Source organism: Lynx canadensis, chromosome B4 (genome assembly GCF_007474595.2).
Source record: "Lynx canadensis isolate LIC74 chromosome B4, mLynCan4.pri.v2, whole genome shotgun sequence".
Lineage (NCBI taxonomy): Eukaryota > Metazoa > Chordata > Mammalia > Carnivora > Felidae > Lynx > Lynx canadensis.
This window is the reverse complement of record NC_044309.1, coordinates 18,896,461-18,918,320: the sequence shown is the minus strand read 5'-3', so window position 1 is coordinate 18,918,320 and position 21,860 is coordinate 18,896,461. Positions and strand designations below refer to the sequence as shown.

Here is a 21,860-nt window from a genome sequence, read left to right as displayed (position 1 = left end):
CTTTGGGAGACTGTCAAATCGTAAATTGCTTCCTGCTTTGTGTGTTTCCTATAGAACTGCAAAGTAAAATGAGAAATCAACTTGTAGCTTGATTAAGAGGCAAAAACAAGGCAGCCACCAGATTACAGAAGAATTAGTAAACGGCCAAGACTCATAACAACCCTCATTAGATACAAAAGCAATATACGTCATAATTTTGGAAAGTTTAAAAGTAATGCTTTTACTGAAGAATGACAAAATCCGCTAAAACCCAAAGGGTATCTTAGGGTTAAATGTGTAGAGCTAAATGGGTCAACTTTCTGAGCGGGGTGGAAATTGCAGGCTACTGGAGGTATTCCTCTTTTTAAAACCCTGGGATTAGTACATATTACTAAATGAAAGCAGACATCGATAGTCCTAGAGCATCTGTCCACATGGTCAGTTTCAGAAGCCTGCTCTAGGATTTGAAGAGGAGAGTAGCCAGTGGGGTTTCCTTGGTGTTTTCCCTTCTATGAGATCTAACCCATGCTGCCTCCTGAGGGAAGTGCCTGGTTCCTTTTCCCAAGCGCAATCAAGGTTAGAGCACCTTGCCTGATGACACATTTGTTATCCAGTAAAGGTTACACAGTTAAAGATGAAGTCTTCAGTTTACCAGGGGTTATTGACATTTAAGATCAAACTTGTTATCCCAGCACCATGAAGGCAATATTTCTTCATTGACTGATCTTAAATACGGCTCTGGCAATTAATCTGAGTCTGGCCAAAAACACGTTTTAACAGTTTGGCTCCTTATTTATGAAAGATTTTCAACTCCTTTGGAAATACCATCACTCTTTAAAGAAGATAAATGATAATCTGAGGCTGAGAAATGGTAATTGAAGGAAGGCTATTAAGACAAATAGTTTCAATTTGTTTCCTCAAATGACATATGCACGAATAAGATGTCATGTGATTTTTATTTTAGAAAAGAAAGATTGTATTTCTTGGTAATTATTTCCAACCGTGAAATCAATAATTTTACAGCTTTTAGAATGTATGTATTCCATTTAAAAAAACAATGGTATATTCCACCCAACTAAATGTGCAACTTTGGGATCTTGTATCTGGACATCATACTAGCACATCCCGAAAAAACTGGGAGCACAGCACATTGTATCACATTAGAAACGAGAACTTCCTTTGCCTTACTAAACTCTCTTTCCGAATCCTGGCGCTAAGAGCAATGGAGTCTCTCGACTTGAATATTAATAATTAATAACTTGATTAATCATTTTCAACGGGCTGAGACACTGCCAGAAAAAAACCCCAGCAACATTGTTTCATTTAAAATGGCTATAATGGGGACAAACAGGGGAGGAAAGTTGAGGTTACCGACAGTGTCGGAGCAAGTTAATAGTCGACATGTTTTCACACACTGTCAGGTAGGTACTCACCCTAACCTGGCAATACTCCTCACAATGACTTGCATTTGAATACTGCAAAAAGTTATGGTTATATTATTTAGTGGAAAGAGCACGAGTTTTAGAACCGCATACACAAAACTGGCTTCAGGGCTTGACTCTGACCTTGACTGTGAGCCATGGCAAGTAATTACCAGAGATTTGGTTTCTGTAAAACCAACCTTCCTTGTGTTTCAGCGAGAATTAAATGGGATAATATGGATGAAGCACTCTTCTGGTGTTTGACATAGCAGGTGCCTAAAAAACGTAAGCTATTTTATGCTTTTTTTTTTTACCCTCCATGGAACCTAGCCCTGGTCAAAAACGTTTACTGGGAAAGAAAAAAAGACACTGTAATCTAATATATAATTGAAAATCTATAGGATATTCTCCAAGTCCTGACCCAGCTTCTTTAGCCACTTCTTTTTTAGCTTCTTAAAAAAAAAAAAAAAGAGGAGAAATCCCTTCAGGATGCATGAATTTTTTCAGAATTTAAAATTCCTTGCCAAACGTTCAACTTGGCTATCTTGGTACAACAGAAGTGAGAGCTGAATCTTGAGGGAAAGAAAAAAAGCTTGCTCCTCCTGGCTGTGAGCCCCTGAAGCCAATAGTCACAAATAAAACTCCTGGATGTTTCAAGGATTCCAGTTTTTGACGCCCTTTTAAAAATCTTCTTGACTTCATACCAAATGTTATACTTAAATGGCACTTTCAAATGCATAAAGGTGGACAGAAAGAGCAGTGACTTTTACTTTGTTGTTGGCTCGGGAAAAGGAACATAAAGTCTTGGGGGCTTAGGCGTGCTGTGCTTCTGTAAAATGCTATCCTTTCGCCAACAAATTTTTATTCCATGGTGCTCAGATTAATGGCCTCCTGGTCTTTCAGAGTTGTCGGTCTTCCTTAGGAACATCAACGATGCATGGATCAAGTCACCCATGTTCTGGCAAGATAGCAAAATTAGACTCTGGCAAGGAACTAGAAATCCCATTGATGAGCCAATTGACTCATTAAAAAAAAAAAGAATGAAAGAAAAAAAAAAGGTCTTTATCCTAATTTAACTTTTGATATATAAATAGCTTCAGAATTTTACTTAGGATGCTAAAATTTGCAGAGAGGTGGGATAAAGGTGGTATTTCTACTTTCTCAGAACCATAGCATGAACTTTACCCCCGTTCTGAACCATAAACACTTAGGAAAGGACTATAACAGATACAAGAGACCATTCTGTTTGTCACCATTTCTTCAGAAAGAGTAACCAATAAACTGATCCAAATACATGCCCTTCTCTCTTTCATATTCTCTCTCTCTCTTTCATTGCATAAGAGATAAAGTGTTTCTAATCACAGTGGATTTGGGTCCTTGCAAACGACCTGTAGAAAGGACGGTTGCATTAGGAAGGTTAGCATTTCTAAGTAGGAAAACCTGCATTAATCTCAGATTTTCAAGTTCTGCTCAGAGTCCAGGGTTCAGTGTTGCAGAGGGCTGCACTGTCTGATGTCATGGGTGAGAAGGAGTTGGGAAGGCACGGCTGTGAAACCCCTACCCGATATGATTTTATCTGTTTTGTATTTGGAGTTTCATTTTTCAAAAATGTTTCTCCTGCTTGAGAAGAAAAAGGTTGAAAATAATTTTATTTAATCATTTGTATACCTCACCCCATTAATTAATCTAGGCTTGTTATCACTGTATTTTACAATGTAATTAAATCTTTCAGACAAGTACTGTGAGCTCATGTAAAATATGATAACATAACATTGACAGGAACTCCAGAGAAGCAATTCTTTTCTTTTTCTCTCTGTATGCCTCTAAAAGATATAATTTAAGGCATCATAATATCAGATGATAGTGCCTGAGTGAGTCTTATAATGACCAGCAGAACACTGTTTCTGAAAAGGTATTTGTTTTGGGGCGCCTGAGTGGCGCAGTCGGTTAAGCGTCCGACTTCAGCCAGGTCACGATCTCGCGGTCCGTGAGTTCGAGCCCCGCGTCGGGCTCTGGGCTGATGGCTCGGAGCCTGGAGCCTGCTTCCGATTCTGTGTCTCCCTCTCTCTCTGCCCCTCCCCCGTTCATGCTCTGTCTCTCTCTGTCCCAAAAAATAAATAAACGTTGAAAAAAAAAATTAAAAAAAAATAAAAAAAAGACCAATGCTTTAAAAAAAAAAAAAGGTATTTGTTTAATGATTTTTGGATAATGCACTTTTACTCTTCAAAAAATATTATATTTGTGAGATAACTTTTCCAGGATCTGAGCTAAATTAGAATAGCTTTTATACACCTGTAGTGGTCCAAATTCATTAATTTATATTAATCAGTCAACCTTGAAAAGTGTCATTGTTCCATTTCATCTATTTATTTTGGTTAAAGAACATTATATTTCTCCATTCGTATATTCAGCTCATGGTAAATTCACTATCATCCTCTAAAGTCTTAAGTGTGATTATTCCAAGTAAAAGTAAATTGATTTTGGTGGAAACACTTGAATACTTCTAGGGTTTGCCACAATATTATACAAGATGGGTTTTCTTATTATTTTAAAAGTACATGTGAAAAAAAGTACATGTGAGAGAATTTTGAAAGATGTATGTATATATATGTTATATAAAATACTATGTATATGTTAAGCAGAGGCTTTTAGCATATAGAACTTTGTTTTCTTTTAAAATTTTTTATTCTCTCCTCATTATAAATCTGTGGGCTCACCTGGAAAGGTCTGTTTCTAAGATTGCACTTGGTCCTTCTAGATTACCAACAATGTATTAGTAAATTCATTCCACTTTAGGGAATGATTCCAGTCATAAAACAGTGTGCTGCTTCCTTATTTCCTTGCTTTATTCTACATCAGATTTGCCAGGCATATAAAATATCAAATTACTAAATGCTAATTCTATTAGAGTTTTATGCAGCTCATGTGTACAAATGTTCTATGTCTTATTAAAGGCAGCAAAAAAAGAAGGATTTTAAGAATTTGGGTGTGAAGCAATTTTCTGCTTCATAAAATACAGTTAGTGTCACCTTATGTTAACAGAAATATTCTTGGATATGTAGTTTTTTCTCCTTCAGATTTGCTTTTAATGAAACTGACAGTATTTCAGAGCACACCCCTTTAAGCCCGATAAAAAATATTTATGGCAAAAGCTATACAAACATACACAGAATGGATATCTAGACCTGAATCTTCATCTTCTTCTTCCAGATCACAAGACCCATCAATTCAATGTCTTAAAAAAATTTTTTTTTAATGTTTATTTATTTTTGAGACAGAGGGAGACACAGCACAAGTGGGGGAGGGGCAGAGAGAGAGGGAGACAGAATCCAAAACAGGCTCCAGGCTCTGAGCTGTCAGCACAGAGCCTGATGTGGGGCTCGAACCCACGAACTGTGAGACCATGACCTGAGCTGAAGTCGGACGCTTAACCGACTGAGCCACACAGGCGCCCCAATTCAATGTCTTAAAAATCTTTTTTAGTATTCATTTTAAAACACTAGGATGTTAGTTTGACCTGGTCCTTTATTTCCTGCCCGTGTTTCCTTAGGTGATAATCATTAGAATTATCTCATTTATCTCAGTGTCGCTGTTACTTCAGTTATATGACCAGATAGTCAATACTTTCTTCCAAAGCAATGTATTGGGAATACATATTTTACTTTTTTTTTCATTAAACGTATTTGTAGTATGTCCTCCATTTATCTGGCAAACTTCTCCTGTTAAAGGCCAGATAATAAATACCTCAGGCTCGCAGGCCATTTGGTCTCTGTCACAGGAATTCCTTTATGGAGAATAATTAATTATTTATGGAGAATAATTGAACTAATGTAGGAATTCCATCTCTGCCTCATGTCCTGATGATACAAATGCAGGCACAAGGACTCCTAGAGCTTGGTGTTAGGTAGGCTGACCATACAATGTATGGGACAACAGCTACGCTTTTGAGAGAGGGAGGGAGAAAGAAATGGTGCATGGGGTCAACAGGCCTAGGCCCGTCTGTCCTGAGAAAAGTGGGTATGTGGTTATTTGGAAATGTACCTGATGGTCACACTTCACAGACCTCTCTTATTTACAAATTTTGTGTTCGACTACGATCAGCCTTTTCAGTCAAGACTTCTTGTAATTTCTCTCTGTCGTGTGGGTATCTTTGCTCATTTTGTTATTTTAGACAATCTAAGTTTATGCTTGTATACTGAAATTTAAGTCTCTGAAATATTTTATGCCCATGCTTTTGAAATATGGCATCGAGGATTACTGCCTCTTTTCGTAGACTGAGTGCGTGAGTCTGAGAGCACCCCTTTATATTAACACTTTATATTTATACTCCATCTTTGATATATGAGTATAAAACTTGACACGGAAAAAAAGCGATACAGGACCGATTTTCCTATAAGAAATGAACACTTTATACACCATTTTTGCTGTATGCAGTTTTAAAGGATTACTCACAAATCTTTTGGGTTTTTTTTCCACATTGGAACTCTGTGTGCTAATTTTATTACCTTCTCCTAATTCATGGGTTTTATTTACTTATTTTTTCTGAGGAATTTATCTTGCCATTTGTGCACTTTGCGCAAATCTAACCTCAATACTCGTTAAAGGAAAGTCTGTATGTATCTGTTGCAACAAACTATTCAAGTAAGTGTTGAAAGGCTTTAGTGTAAATAAGCTATTAAGACCCTTTTGGTAGGCAAGGGAAGGGCTTCTTCCCCTGTCCTGGTGGACATCTGCTTTGGATTACTTGACAAAGCTACATGTGCTAACACCAGGCATAGAACCCTACAGAAGAAATTCCAGCCCTAGCATTTATTTATTTTTTCTTCATCCCTACAACCTTCCGTCCTTCACAAGTTTTTTATTTTAAATCCTGGCTCCACTAAGTTATTAGTTTCGTGACCACCAAGTTATTAGTTTTGGGACCTTGGCTCGGCTCCTCAATGTTCCTAATTTCTCATTTACTTAATCTATGAAACAGGGAACTGAACACTTACCTCCGGATGTGATTTCAGGGGCTGGATGAGATAAAAGAATTAAAAGACTTTAGGGGAAATGAAGGCTTTCCTGTGATGCCTGACACAGGGTAAATACCAAATAAAAGGTAGCTATCGTAATTACGTTAAGCACCTCCATATGTAAGGCATTCTCACCCTTAAAACAAACCCTGTGTCCTTTCTTGCAAAGCTCATGGGATTCAGCAGCAGCAGCGGCAGCAAATCTGGGTAAGGATAAAATAAACCCATGTGCTGATGAAGTGCAGGGGACGGAGAGGTGAATTCTGATCAGGGCACAGGTCAAAACAGAGGTCTTCTCCGGTGGTCGGAGACGCTATTTTAGGAAAGTAAAATCTGTACTTTAGGACAACCTATCATTAGAAATCGTTGCAGCCAAGGTCACGATTCATGGAGAGAATCATTCCCCCTTAACTATGAATTGTCATTGAAGGAAATATTCTAGAGCTGAGAGGAAAGAGAAAGTGACTCTAGGAAAGAGGGAAAAAATGGGTCTCGCTAATCCAGAATTGGCAAATCTCTCTAGGGTATCCCAGGGAAGGAAATTTTGAATGCTAATCTTGTTCAACCAAGAAATCATAGTTTATCCTGAAATACTTTCTTCTTTGTTTTCCCTAATAATGGATAGCAGCTCAGTCAGACTGCCCTAAAATCATATGAAAAGATACATCTCTAGAATAGCATTACCTAGATGTTCTTAGAACTAAAGAACTAACAAGATTATTACACACATGACTGATTTACTGGATTTCGTGCACTTTTCCACCAATGATAGCATTATCATAAAATTTCCTTCAAAACTCTGGGCAGGGTAAACTTGGATCTCTGACTCAGGACTTGATAGTAAATCAACTCTTTTAACATTTAGACAATTTCATAAAAATCTTAAGTAAAGGAGTATGCTTGTATCTAGAAATATGACACAGTCATATTTCAGCTTTTCTCGGGGTTTGGTTTTAGCAGAAAGCAAAAAATCAGAAACTATCGCTATGACATTTTAATCATTTTCTTACATAAGTCTTTAAAGAGCTAGCTTGAGTATGAACATTGTATTTTGAATGTCCTTGTATATTTTCACATTAGAGTCCCAGCAAAACAAAACAATTAAACCATAAACTACTAATTAAAAGTTTTCTCTTTTACCATATCAGTCTTTTAAACATGAATGTTAACCTAAGGCTCCTCGATACCCAGCAGTCATGTCAATTTTTTTTAACAGAAGCTAACTGTGAACTTTGTGTTTTGCTTTAAAATTTTTATTTCGTCCTTTATGCATCATATTTTTGTCATAATAATTCAACACCTACTGTTTTTAAAAAACAAAATTGAACAAAATCCATCTCATTCTTGGACAATTAATTTCTAATTATTTCCAGGGGAATTTGTTATTATATTAGTGCAAGCAAGCTAAGGGAATGGAATATATAATTTAGCACTAAAATGCTCCATTTTTGGATACTCCATACATGTTTTTAGGTCGCATGTGTTGACGTTAATAGTTTTCCAAATTATGACCGTATAAAATGCAGTTGCCACAGTCAGTTAGCACATAAGCAAAACTTGAAAATCACTTGGATACTCTTGAAAAAGCAGCTATAAACAGATGTGATACTAAATAATTCTACAGATTTTATTTCTAGCTTGCCAAGTGGTGCTCAGATGGAAAGCAAACACAGCATTCACTGCCTGGAAAATCAAAGACAGCTAAAAAGAATGCCTTGAGATTTCAGGTGGGACTTGGGAATCAGGAGACTTGGCTACAGCACCTGTTGCTTTCGAGTCTGGAAATAAGAAAGCTGGTTCCTACTCTGTATTCACAACCAGCTTCAAAGACTGGCAGATGGCCAGTGGCAAAAAGGAGACAGAGGCCAAAATGCAAACTAGATGATTGACAGATAGATGAAAAGATAGATAAAACTACAGTTCAATACTTAAAAAAAAATAGAATTACATGCATTTTATATCCAAAAGGCTGACGAATCAACACCATTTCTCCAGAGGAAAGAAATGCAGTCTATGTATTCAGAATTGTTAATTTTCTGCTTGTGAAAGGTTCTTTAACTTCAGAGTTTTCTGAGAGAGTATCCAAAATTTCCTAATCTACTTTAATATATACATTTCCTTTCTTTGTTTTAAAAATATATATTTGCTTGTTTACTGATTGATTCAGTGTAGATACTATGTACGCGTGATAAAAATTCAAATGCTACAAGAGAAAATATGATGAAATGGCAATATTTTCTCTTTCTACCAGTTTCCAATTTATGGCAGTTTCCCCAAAGGTCAACTGTAACTAGTTTCTTATGGATTTTTTCAAAATTATTCTCTATATCAGAATTTTTGCTTTCATGTAATGGATAAAATAACACCATAGCTTGTTATACTGTTATAATTAATTCACACACAAAAAATTAGCACACTTTTGTTAAATCTAGACTTGGAATGCTCAAAAAGAAAAAAACAGGCTTTAATCTTGTATTCTTAAAACACAACTTTGTTTATGTCGCATTTCAGAACAAGCTCATTAATTGAAACACTAAGATTCTTTATTTAGATTTGAAAGGATTATAAATTGCACTAAAATAAATTCAAAATTCAATTAATCTCTTATAAGCACTGCACACCTAAAACAATTATCTTGGCTGTATGGAATTTCTAGAAGCACCATAAGTTCTTTTAGAACAGTGAATCTCTACTTTGATAGCGTAATTTTAAAAAAAATTCAGCAAAGATGATCTGATGATTTTAACAAGCTAACAATGTTCCAAAATCTGATTTATTTTATATTCTGTACTTCTCTAAAAACTTCTTTTCTTTTATCAAGATCTCTTTCACGAACTTGGAATAGATTTTTTAAAAAATTTAATAATGTTTATTTATTTTTGAGAGAGAGAGAGAGAGGGAGACACAAAATCTAAAGCAGGGTCTGGGCTGTCAGCATAGAGCTTGATGTGGGGTTCGAACTCACAACTGCGAGATCATGACCTGAGCTGAAGTCAGATGCTCAAATGACCAGGCACGCCCTGAATAGATTTTAACAAGGAATATTTTTTATCTTCAAAACACTTTTTCTATATTTGTCTATTCCCAAGTAAAAATAAGTGTTTCCATGCAACTTTGGCATAACCATTGCAGGTGTACAAGACTCTCAGCCCATTTGTGCAAGATCAGCATTTCCACTGTGCTCCTCTCAGATTACCACAGAATCCTCTGAAGAGGTTTATTAAAAAGTTCAATCCCTTGACTCCACTCTGGACCTATTGAATATGAATCCCTTGGTGAGATTCAGGGAAATCTGCATTTTAACAAGCTCCTGTGGCAATTCTTAACTGTATTAATATTTGAGAACTACTGAACCTACGACCACTCAGAATTAATGAATATAAGAATCAAATATACCTAGATGAGATATGTATTTCACATTTCAGGATACAAGGTCAAAGAACTTTATTGATTTGTCCAAGATCAGTCAGCTAATTGTTGGCTGGACCACCAGGTATTCAGAAATCTGGTCTAATCTATCTAGGACAACAAAACATGACTGCCTCTCTACTGTGAATTTTGGGAATTGTGATTCCTTTTCAATCACTCAGGATTGCTTCCTCAGTTCTGGGCTCCTCCTGAACCTTAGCTGGCTAGTACTAACAAGAACCCACTAAAGAGAATCTCATTTGGTCTAGATTTGGGCTACTGTGGTCACCAGTTTTAGACCTATGGGAAATTTATCCATTCCTGCTGAGTGTATAATTAAAGCTTAATGTTTCGCTGACACCTTCAGTCAGAAATGACAGCATTCTCTTCTTCCTGTCTATCATGACCAGGCAGCATACAAGAAAGCATTCCAGTGAATTTTTCTTTAGTTAAATAATTTTTTTGGATCTGATATTTAATAAAAGACGCAACCTTCCATCAAAGACAAAAATAGAATTATGTTAGTTATAAACGGCTTCATATTTTGCATTTAAACCTTACATTCAGTTTATTGAAATTGTTACCATTTTCGGCTATCAAAATATTACTAATCAGTAATTCTGATAAGCAGACAGAAGTGATTGCAACTTGAAAGAAAGTCAGCATATTGAAACATAGATCAATAAAACTTTATGTAAAATTCTTGAAGCTTGGTGAGTTCTAAATTTTTTCACGTATGTATATCTCTCTATCTCTATCTCTATCTCTGTCTCTGTCTCTATCTCTATCTCTATATCCATATCTATCTATCTATCTATCTATCTATCTATCTATCTATCTACCTACCTACCTACCTATCTATCTATCTATCTAGTTAAATCACTAGTCGGGGAAGAAGAGAAAGAGGTAGTAAGAATCCCAAACAGGCTTCTGCTGGCAGCGTGGAGCCTGACACAGGGCTCGATTTCATAAACTGTGAGATCATCACCTGAGCCAAAAGAGAAAGTGGATGCTTAACCGGCTGAGCCACCCAGGTGCCCCGAAGCTCAGTGAATTCTAAATGTCCACCTGAGAATTGGTGCATTTCCAAGTAGAACTTTATTTGAGCCCAATCCACTGAAATAAGCCTTCGATTATAATTAATTTTGAATCAGAGATGCTGGATTTCCCAAATAGCTTCTATTTATTAGATCTGGACTTCACACCTTATCATCAAAGCCAATGGGTTTTCATATGTGAAAGAATCATATAAATGTGTAGTCTATAAGTAGCCTCAAATATAAACTTAGATCATAATGTCAGAAGGGTTATGGCTACGGTTTTGCCCAGGATATGAAAGGTACATTTAAATAAGCACAATTATACTCTACTGATTAATCTTAATTTTACAAATTTCAGAGTGTGTCACATATTCCAAGAATACATGATATGTTATTTGACAGTTGTGGATTTTCTGATCCTCTCTTTTCAATCTTAACATCTTGGACTAAATTAAGACTTACAACTAAATTAGACTAACAGAATGCTTTATATGGCCCTCTAGGGATTACAGTGGAATTGTACCTTACTTGAGGGCTAGATATTGAGGTGAGAAAGTAGGTAAAAATCCGACTGAATCAAAATATGTTTGGAATTACCTTAGTACAGTTCTTTTTTTTCTTTTTTTTCAACGTTTTATTTTTTTTATTTTTTTTATTTATTTTTGGGACAGAGAGAGACAGAGCATGAACGGGGGTGGGGCAGAGAGAGAGGGAGACACAGAATCGGAAACAGGCTCCAGGCTCCGAGCCATCAGCCCAGAGCCCGACGCGGGGCTCGAACTCACGGACCGCGAGATCGTGACCTGGCTGAAGTCGGACGCTTAACCGACTGCGCCACCCAGGCGCCCCCTTTCATCCTTTGACATGGATGATTGCCTTTTAGGAACTCTTTTAAAATGCACTTTAAATCTCTAGTTTCTTCAAATCAGAGGGATCCCTCCGCACTTCTCCTAAAGATACATTTTTGAACTGGGCCTGGGCCTCTTGTTGGGTGTCTCTCTCTCTCTCCTCTCTCTTTTTTTTTTAAGAGAGAGAATCCCAGACAGGCTCCATGCTCAGTGCCTGACCTGAGCTGAAATCAGGAGTTGGGCAGTTCTTTCAGAAGCCTTTCTTCTTTCTTAAATGTTTATTTATTTATTTTGATAAAGAGAGAAAAAGAAAAGAGTGCGTGAGCAGGCAAAGGGTAGAGAGAGAGGGAGAGAGAATCCAAAGCAGGCTCTGAGCTGTCAGTGCAGAGCCTGATTCAGGGTTTGATCCCACAAACTGTGAGATCATGGCCTGAGGGGAAATCAAGAGCCAGGTGCTTAACAAACTGAGCCACCCAGGTGCCCACAGAAGACCATCATTGTTTAATAAAACTACTTCTTCCAAAGTCAGTATGGACTATTGGATTTTGGCTGACCCTAGATGAAGCTGTTGGCTTCCTTTTAGGACCATGTGGTATGAAAACTACTCTCTGTTTCCTTAAACCCTAAAGTCACACTCAATCCTGCAGATGTGCACGGTGGTTTAGGGGTATGTAGAAAGGAAACCGAAGGGGATAGGTGTATTCAAGTTTCCTCTGGTGCTTGTATTCAGAAGCATACGATTACTGGTTGTGGAAATTTGGATTGACTGCATTATTTAAATTTGCTGTCTCCATTTCTCTCTCCTCTCAAACTTAGGTAGTTTAATTTCTGTAAGCTAAATGAACATATGATAATGAGTACATTCTACCTTCAAAAAATTATCTGTGCCTATGTAAAAAGGATTTTTCATCCTTAATTAATTTAGATTGATAATACATTTTATATCATTAGTGAATTATTCGCGACTATTTCTGACCGGATACACTTCAAAATTTTTGAAGCCTAGTACATGTGATACATTTTTCTACTTCTCTTTTTGTTACTGAAAAGAAATCCAGTTCATTTAGTAGAAAATAACAGCCAGTGCCATCGTGTTTAAGGAAATGCAGTAGAAATAACAGGTCAAAATAAATATAGAGCAGTTATGCAAAACTATTTTTCCTCATCTTATACATCTTCTTAAGTAAATATGTGATACTACTATTCAGGGGACACATGCCTTTACCATTAGTAGGGATTTACCTATTCTATTCATTCTTTTGATGGATGGAATCACAGAAACTATTCATTCTCCAATTTTTACCAGTAGCCTTATGACTTCGATTGGAGCTAATAAAATGTGGAAAATTCTGGAAAAGTGAGACACCAAGAGACTAACTCCCCAGTATGCAACATGCTTGATTATAAATGTTGACACTTTATGCCAGGCATCAGCTTAGTTCTTTCTAGAACCATTTGGTTGATACTGAAAAAAACCAATGGATGAGAACAGCCAAAGTGACCAATTAGAATTTTCATGAAAGTGGAAATTCCTGGCCTTGATCATCTTCACGATCAGTTCAACTGTATGTGTTGGATTGTTGTATTAGTCCAGGCATGGTGTGCTGTAGAAGATATTAACATGAGTAAGACTACATTTCTACCCTTGAAAGGATTTACGTTCTCTTATTTCTCCTTTGTTGATTCCTCCTTTTTGTCTTCAACTCCGTGTGGCAAAAATTCTAATTATGCACAAGAATACATAATGAAAAATCATACTTATTCTCATGTTTGTGTCTGCTCACTAGAAACAAATATTATTGTCAGTGTCTTATGTATTTTTTCCAAGGTATTCTTTGTCTATGCAAACAAACATGTAAAATAATTTTATATGATAAAATTAGCATATTTCATACCTCAGACCTCATTACACTATGCCAGAGGCTAGCTCCTGGAATCTCTTCTTTTTTCTTTTTTTTAAAAAAATTTTTTTAACATTTATTTATTTTTGAGACAGAGAGAGACGGAGACACAGAATCCGAAGCAGGCTCCAGGCTCTGAGCTGTCAGCACAGAGCCCGACCCGGGGCTCAAACTCACAGACCGCGAGATCATGACCTGAGCCGAAGTCGGACACTCAACCGACTGAGCCACCCAGGTGCCCCTCTCTTCTTTTTTCTAAAAACACTTTCTCCACAGTTGATCTCATTCAGCCCCATGAATTTAAATACTATCTTTATGATAAAGATTCTCCAATCTGAACCTCAAGCCACAACTTCTTACTGAAATTTCTGTTTTCTATATTCCCATCTACTCAACATTTCTACTTGAAGTCCGATAGACAACTCAAATTGAACTTGTTCCCAGATAAGCTCTTTACTTCTCTCCACCTCTCTATTTCTTGTGTCATCTTACTTCTCTCAGGAAAAAGAAAATGAATGTCAGCATCCACCAAATTACTCAAAGAATAGTCTACAAAGCAGCCCTGATTCTTATTGTTCCTTCTTCCTTCACTTCTAATCCATTCATCTCTCCCAATCCCCATAATTATCATCCTTGTCTAAGCAGCTGTCATCCCTTCTAGAGACTATTGCACACACACTCTACTATTCTCTCCCTTTTCAATCTTTCTCCACACACACACACACACACACATACACACACAAGCGCACATAAAAAAATAACTATTCTCCTTGGAACAGCTAGAGTTTCATTTTTAATTTTTTAAAGTAAACTGGATGCCACACATGGGACTCAAACTCATGGCCCTGAGATCAAGAGTCGCATGCTCTACCCACTGAGCCAGCCAGGAACCCCCAGAGTTTCATTTTTAACATATAATGAAACCACATCACTCCTCTGCTTAGGTTCTTCTAAAATCTAAAGGCTTCCCATCACCCTGAGAATGAATAAAACCCTTCCTGGCTTACAAAGCCTTCCATGTCTTGGTATTGTGCAACCTGCCTGACCTCATTTGATCCCATTCTCCCTTCATGCTCAACTCTCAATGCTCCCAACTCACTGCGCTTCTTCCTTTCCTCACCAGATTAAGCTTGAACCCATGGTAGGGCCACTGTGCGTGCCAGTCCCCTTGAAATGCTCTTTGCTTTCACCTTGCTATATGTAGTTGGTCCCAATCAGATCTAAATGTCACTTCTTCCAAGAAGCCTTTCTTGGTCATGCAGTCCACAGCAACCACTGGCTTTTTCAAACTCAACAGATTACTCATCATCAACTGATTTTTTTGCTTATTCATTTGTTTGTTTTCCCACGTAGTAAGCTGAACTCTACCCTTTATGAGGGCTTTGGCTTTAATACATGATTTCTGTTCAAACTACCTCAGTGTTTAGACTAGTGCTTGTTGTTTAGATTAGTGTAGAAGGTATTCAGTAAATTTAAAAAAAAATTTTTAATGTTTGTTTATTTTTGAGAGAGAGACAAAGTGTGAGCAGGGGAGGAGCAGAGACAGAGGAAGATACAGAATCTGAAGCAGGCTCCAGGCTCTGAGCTGTCAGCACAGAGCCCGACGTGGGGCTCAAACTCAGGAACTGAGATCGTGACTTGAGCCGAAGCCAGACGCTCAACCGACTGAGCCACCCAGGTGCCCCAAATTTTTAAGTGCATGAATGAGTGAATGAATATTTTAAGAGCCAAAATATATTTTCAACTAAAAAATAGACTTTTGGATGATGAAGGCTAATGAAACTAAGGTCTCTTCAAAAAGGCGAGGTTTCTTAGCATGATACCAACAAATAAACTCCTGTTATTAAGAGTTTTGCTGTATTTTCCCTTATAATGTTCTGTTTTATTTCTTTGGCCATAGCACTCATCACTAGGAACTCTATTTTCTGCACACCCATTTGTTTACATTCTTTCTCATCATACTAAAAATGTAAGCGCCGTGAGCAAAGTGATTTTCTCTTGTTTATCACTGAATTCACAATTTAGGACAACAACCTGAACAAAGAGACACTCAAAAATTTTTGTTGAATGAGTGAAAATAAAAGGTATTAGTTGAAAGTGGTTGATTTGTGTCCTCTCAATTTTTCAGTGAAGAAACAAAAGCATTCTTATCTAGAAGTAATGGGCCACCGATTCTGTGTAAATAGTTTCGATTATGGATCTCATTAAATGTTCTTATAACTCAAATTCCTTCAGACATGGGGTAAGCCATTACAAATATTTTGCCTTAGTTTTTGCTTCCTGAAAAATAGGAATTAGAGGAAATAAACAAACCAATTAAAATTATCTTATCTTTTTAGAGAAAGCCCAACTGGAGAGTTCAATAATCACCACCAACTGATTATCATTCAGGGGTAAATGAGCACAAATGAGAAAGTAAAAAGGATGGAAGAAAAAAATCTGAGAGGCACTTTTTGTGCTGCTTAGGATAAGGCTTCTCTTGTTTTATTGAACTTGTTAATAAAAGCTCCAAAGTCTGGGGAAAAGACTTCCGGGCAGCAAAAGCAAAGTTTTGAGGCTCACAGGTCTAAGGAGAAATTAATAAAATGCAGTGGGGAAATTAAATTGAACAAAAGTGCAATGAGCCATAGGTAAAGCAATTAATTAAGCAGGTTTTGATATGTATATAAGTGGGTTGCTGAAGAAGTAAAAATAAATCCAAGATTTTAAACCAGTGTTTGGTATTCAGCAGAACACCAAATGGTCGCATGTAGAAAACTTGTAGTTTTTAAAGTAGTGTTCTTTGAGGACTTCCTTCCTTATTTATATGCATCACCACCTTTCCTTTTTCCATTAATCTTTTAAAAAAACCTATGCTTTCAATAATATACAAAAGCCTTTTGCTTTTGCTTGATTCTCTTCCGCATTCTTTTTATGCCAATTTCAAAACCAGGCAATTTTCTTGCAGGCTCAATTATAAAAATATGTATTTTTCGGTAGTATGTCTACTACTTTTCAGGAAGCAATGAAGATTAACTTGGAGGTGTCACGACCGCAGGCTGGGAGTCACACAGATCTAGTGTCAATTCATGCTTAACCTTAAGTATGAATTAACCTCACTCATAACTCTTAAGAGCTATGAGACCCTGTACAAATAACCTAGCTCCTGTAAGCCTCAGTTTCCTCCATTGTAAAAAATGTAGTATGAGCTAAATACATTTGCTAATTCCTTGGCACAATGTCTGCCAGAGGAATATTTCAATAAAATGGAAGTATTAATATAAAGCAATTTGCAACTTGTGTGTGTGTTTTGATTGCCAAAATTGCTTGTTTATATATATATATGTATTTATATATATGTACTACAAATACAAATTTGTAATATAAATATATGCACATAAATATTTGTATATTTTTACCAAAAATGTTTTTTTAAAAAATAATGAAATGATTGGTGGGAAATAGGTTTCTCGGCTAGTGTCCCGAATCTTCATTTACAAGTACATTATTTCAGTTGAGAATTTGATTGAGAATCTGTCTGGGGTGTCTAACTCTCCTGGCTTTCCTCTGACTCTTCTGGCTTCAGCACTCAGATTCCTTCATCCTCAGAAACCCTTCCTTCTCAGACAAATCTAGTCACGAGTCCTTGGTTTGGAAGGTAATCATTCATTCATGCATCCATCCATTTTTCTGTAGTACAAGGTACATTCTTATTCTGGAGATACGAAGGCCAATCGGCCTTAATAAAGCCACAGCCTAGAAAAGGAAACAAACCAGCAAGTGTCCGTAAGACCTATGGTAGCTGCTGCTGATGGAGGTTTGCCCAGGACGTCTGAGAAACGCAGGTGCGGGGCACCTCACGCAAACTCATGGTTTCTGAAGACTTCTCAAAGGACGTGAGCACTGAACTGGAACTTGAATTAGGTTCACACCCTGCCAGGGTGTTCTACTCAATTCTTGTGGGAGTTTTCAGTGTCACTTAACTATACATATTAAAGTGCCATCTTCTTAGATTCATTTTGGCTGTTATCTAAGCAGATTTTGAATAGCTTCTGATATGCAGGCAATGTTTATGGAATGTCAACAATATAGGAATATAAATGACCACAAACTGTTAGTTTGCAAGTAGTTCTTCCCGGGGTGTCTGGGTGGCTCAGTCGGTAAAGCGTCTGACTTCGGCTCAGGTCATGATCTTGCGGTTTGTGAGTTCGAGCCCCGCGTTGGACTCTGTGCTGACGGCTCAGAGCCTGGAGCCTGCTTCGGATTCTGTGTCTCCCCCTCTCTCTGCCCCTCCCATGCTCATGCTCTGTCTGTCTCTGTCTCTCAATCATAAATAAATGTTAAAAAAAAATTTTAAAGCAGCTGTTCGCAACATGGAGATAGAGGTAAGGTAAAATCGACTTTTAAGAGTAGTAATCTGCTTGCTTTATCATTATGTGAAATTCATTGCACAAAGGAAATTATTGGAACAGGCTATGCTGAAAACAATGCAGTGATTATAATAAATAATATTGTTCTATCCACAATACTGTACTGGTTGCCCCAAAGTTAGCAAGTTGAACATGTTTCCTAAAGCTTGTTATCAGGGAATTGACATTCTATTCTTTATACTTCAATAACTTTTAAAGTATTCCTGAACATGCTGCGATCGTTGCAGCAAGTGCTGCGGGAAGATGATAAGACATAGGAGGCTTTTACAACAGAAAGCTCAGATGCAAACAAGCACAGACGGGTAGCTTGAAGACTCGGTTCTTCACCTGCAGGAAGAAGCAGACTTTTCACAGACTCTGAAGGTGGAAGGGAACTTCCTTCTAAAAAGACTGTGAACTGCACGGGGGGCAGTGATCACACCTGTATCATTCGCTGCTGCTTTCCCAGCATTTGCGACATAATTGGTGCACAAGATGGTGGAGTGAATAACAAAACACATTTAAAAGTCTTCACTCTGCACTTCCAACAAATGATCATTCATTCTCTGAAAAACTGGAGGGACTAAAAACTCCTCTGCCATTCATGAAAATCAAACCACGCATTCTATTCATGTGGAGGTCAGTTAGTGTCACTTTATTCCCCAACTTTAGACCACATCTCTAATCTTGGCTAGTAACCTTTGAGATATTTCCTGGAATTTACTAAGAATGTGCACGTGGTCATGCATAAACTGCCCTTGTTATAGTAATGATATGTCATACCACGCTTTCCGTAGAATATGGACCAATGGCATCAATTTATAGACTCCTCAGTCATAATCACCCTCCAGTTTAAACCCCATAGAAACTACAAATATATATCAGGTAATTATTTTATTGACTATAAAGGTTCTTGGTAATCTTGAGTGATCAAAGGAAAATTTTAAAACTCACTAAAATTCTGAGCAGTTTTTGCATTTTGGTCACTTCTGCATTTTTTTTTTACATGTATACATGTGTTCGTATATACCTAATCAATGTACCTGACACATCTAAAATTCAATGGAAGAGTTGGAAGCAACAAGTCTGTGAAATTTTTACATTTTCTGTATTACTCTTTTTTTACCTTTGAAGTTTACTACACCAACTGCAGTTGAAGCCAATCTGAGAGGATACACAGGGGCCACAACCATTAAACTGGAGACATGCTAGGAAACAGGAAGAATAGGTTTATCAAGACTAATTGGCAGCATGGAGAGAAATTAAAAAAAAAAAAGAATGCTCAACCAAAATTAAAATCCTCCACCCATCCCTATATACACACAGGATCAAGATACCTATGCATAAACAGATCAGATCATGAAACTTTCCACCTAGTTCTGTTCATATGGTAACTTACTAGGTAATGGGGTCATCTCCACAGCTGAAATATTGGTAATTTTTGACATTTGTAGCTCTACTCGGTGGTATTCATAAATTGTTCTTCTCCGGACATCTGTAAAAACACAAATAGAAAAAAAAAGCCTTTCAAGATTTCTTTGCCTATAAAGTAACATTTAATAATGAATATAAAATGATATGCTTTTCACCCAATGTGGTTTTAAAATGAAGATTTAAAATAATCCCTGTGAAGAGAGTGGTTATTAAAAACAACCTGAAAATCATGTGCTGATATACCCAGAAGTCTTTTTTTTTTAATTTAATTTAATTTAATTTAATTTAATTTAATTTAATTTAATTTAATTTAGAGAGAGAGAGAGAATGTAAGCAGGGAGAGGGACAGAAAGAGAGAATCCCTTTTAAAAAATTTTTAAAATGTTTTATTTATTTTTGAGAGAGAGAGAGAGAGAGAGAGAGAGAGAAAGAGAGATGAGTGGGGGAGGGGGAGAGAGAGAGGGGAAGATGCAGAATCCAAAACAGCTCCAGGCTCTGAGCTGTCAGCACAGAGCCCAACGTGGGGCTTGAACCCATAAACCATGAGATCACAACCTGAGGTGAAGTCAGAGTCTCAACCGACTGAGTCACCCAGGCGCCCCAGACAGAGAGAGAATCTTAACTCAGGCTCCACGCTCAGGGTGGAGACTGATGCAGGGCTCTATGCCATGACCCAGGGATCATGACCTGAACTGAAATCAGATTTGGATGCTCAACCAACTGAGCCACCCAGGTGGCCCTCAGCCCTCCAGAAGTCTTTTTTTTAACCTGTGGAGTTGAAATGTTGATTATGGTCTCAGATATCTCACTTTGCTAGTGGGCTCCAACCCATTGTTACCCAGAATATACTGAAGAAGTTTTCTTGATGGATTTATATATTTTGAAAGACTTTGACATAAAATCATATGACTTCACTCATATGAGGACTTTAAGAAACAAAACAGATGAACATAAGGGAAGGGAAACAAAAATAATATAAAAACAGGGAGGAGGACAAAACAGAAGAGACTCATAAATATGGAGAACAAACTGAGGGTTGCTGGAGGGATTGCAGGAGGGGGGGGGAGGGGCTAAGTGGGTAAGGGGCACTAAGGAATCTTACTCCTGAAATCATTGTTGCACTATATGCTAACTAACTTGGATGTAAATTAAAAAAAAAATTTAAAAAAAATTAAAAAAAAATAATAAATACATAAACATTAAAAAAAAGAAATTATTATGCTAAGTGAAAGAAGTCAGTCAGAGGTAGTCCAATACCATATGATTTCACTCATGTGTTGTATTTAAGAAACAAATGACTCATCATAGGGAGAGAAAAGAGGAAAAGCAACAGATTCTTAACCAAATTAGAGAAAAAATTGATGGCTAGCACAGTGAAGTGGGCAGGAGGATGGTTTAAATCGATGATGGGGATTAAGAAGTGCAATGTGATGAGCACCAGATGTTGTATATAAGTAATGAATTACTATATTATACACCCACAACTAATATTTTGTTGTATATTAACTAAATGGAATTTAAGTAAAACTTAAAAAAATAAAAAAAATTTAAAAAAGGTAAGATGATACCATTTCTTTAAAACTCAAGCTAAAATAAGTCTTTTAGGAATGGGTAACAATTACAATTTTTTCACAGCCTAAAAAAAAAAAGAAAAAAAATTCACAGCCAGAATATGAGTCTGATTGCTTTAAAGGTTTAGATGGGTTTCTTTTAATAAAAGTAAAACAGAACTTAGGTCACTTTAAAAAAATTAGTACTGATATTTATTAAATATACAGCATTGTATCTGAGAAAGGTTAACGACTGGTACTTAGATTGTATGAAGGAACTTATAATTATTCATCAGCAAATCCAACAGTCTCCCTGAGGAGTAGGCTAGATGGGAGACTTTGACATGAACTTTAATAATTAAATATCAGATAAATATGGCAAACATATTTTATTACAATTAAGACTGTTGATGAAATATATTTAAGATCCCCTATTAAAAAAAAGACCTGAGTCTTACACTCATGAGCTTGCTGAGTGAGGTAAATTGTAATGGGTGAAGCAATGTTATCAGCATTTTATTTAGCTCTTGAAATGCTTGTGATGAAAGGAACACATTTCCTGAATGCTATCTTATCGATCAGGAATTATTTGGGAAGCTATCAGTTTATTTAAAAAATATCAGAGTATCTAATCTTGGGAAGTCATATGTCATAGTGGTTGATAGAACACGCTCTTGAACAATTTTGCATGGGTCAAATCCGAGTGTTGCTGCTTGTATCTGTGTGACCCTGGGCTCCTTTGTTAGCCTCTCCCGCCTTGGTTGCCTCATCTCTAAAATAGAGATAATAGTACCTACATCACTGAGTTGTTTTGAGAACTCAAATGAGACAGTAAATTAAAATTGGTTAGAACAATCTCTTTCACACCGCAAGTGC

General features: G+C 36.9%; 1 protein-coding gene across 4 annotated transcripts in view; it reads right to left on the bottom strand.

Moving 5' to 3' along the window:
- The window catches only part of PLXDC2 (plexin domain containing 2), a 455,171-nt gene that overhangs the window by 81,112 nt on the left and 352,199 nt on the right, over positions 1–21,860 (bottom strand). For all 4 annotated transcript variants that reach the window (XM_030321035.1, XM_032593836.1, XM_030321036.1 and 1 more), the window contains 2 exons: positions 19,400–19,495; positions 19,127–19,208 (listed from right to left, as the gene is read on the bottom strand). In XM_030321035.1, coding sequence (XP_030176895.1) covers positions 19,127–19,208; positions 19,400–19,495 — 178 coding nt within the window. The remainder of the gene's footprint in view (positions 1–19,126; positions 19,209–19,399; positions 19,496–21,860) is intronic.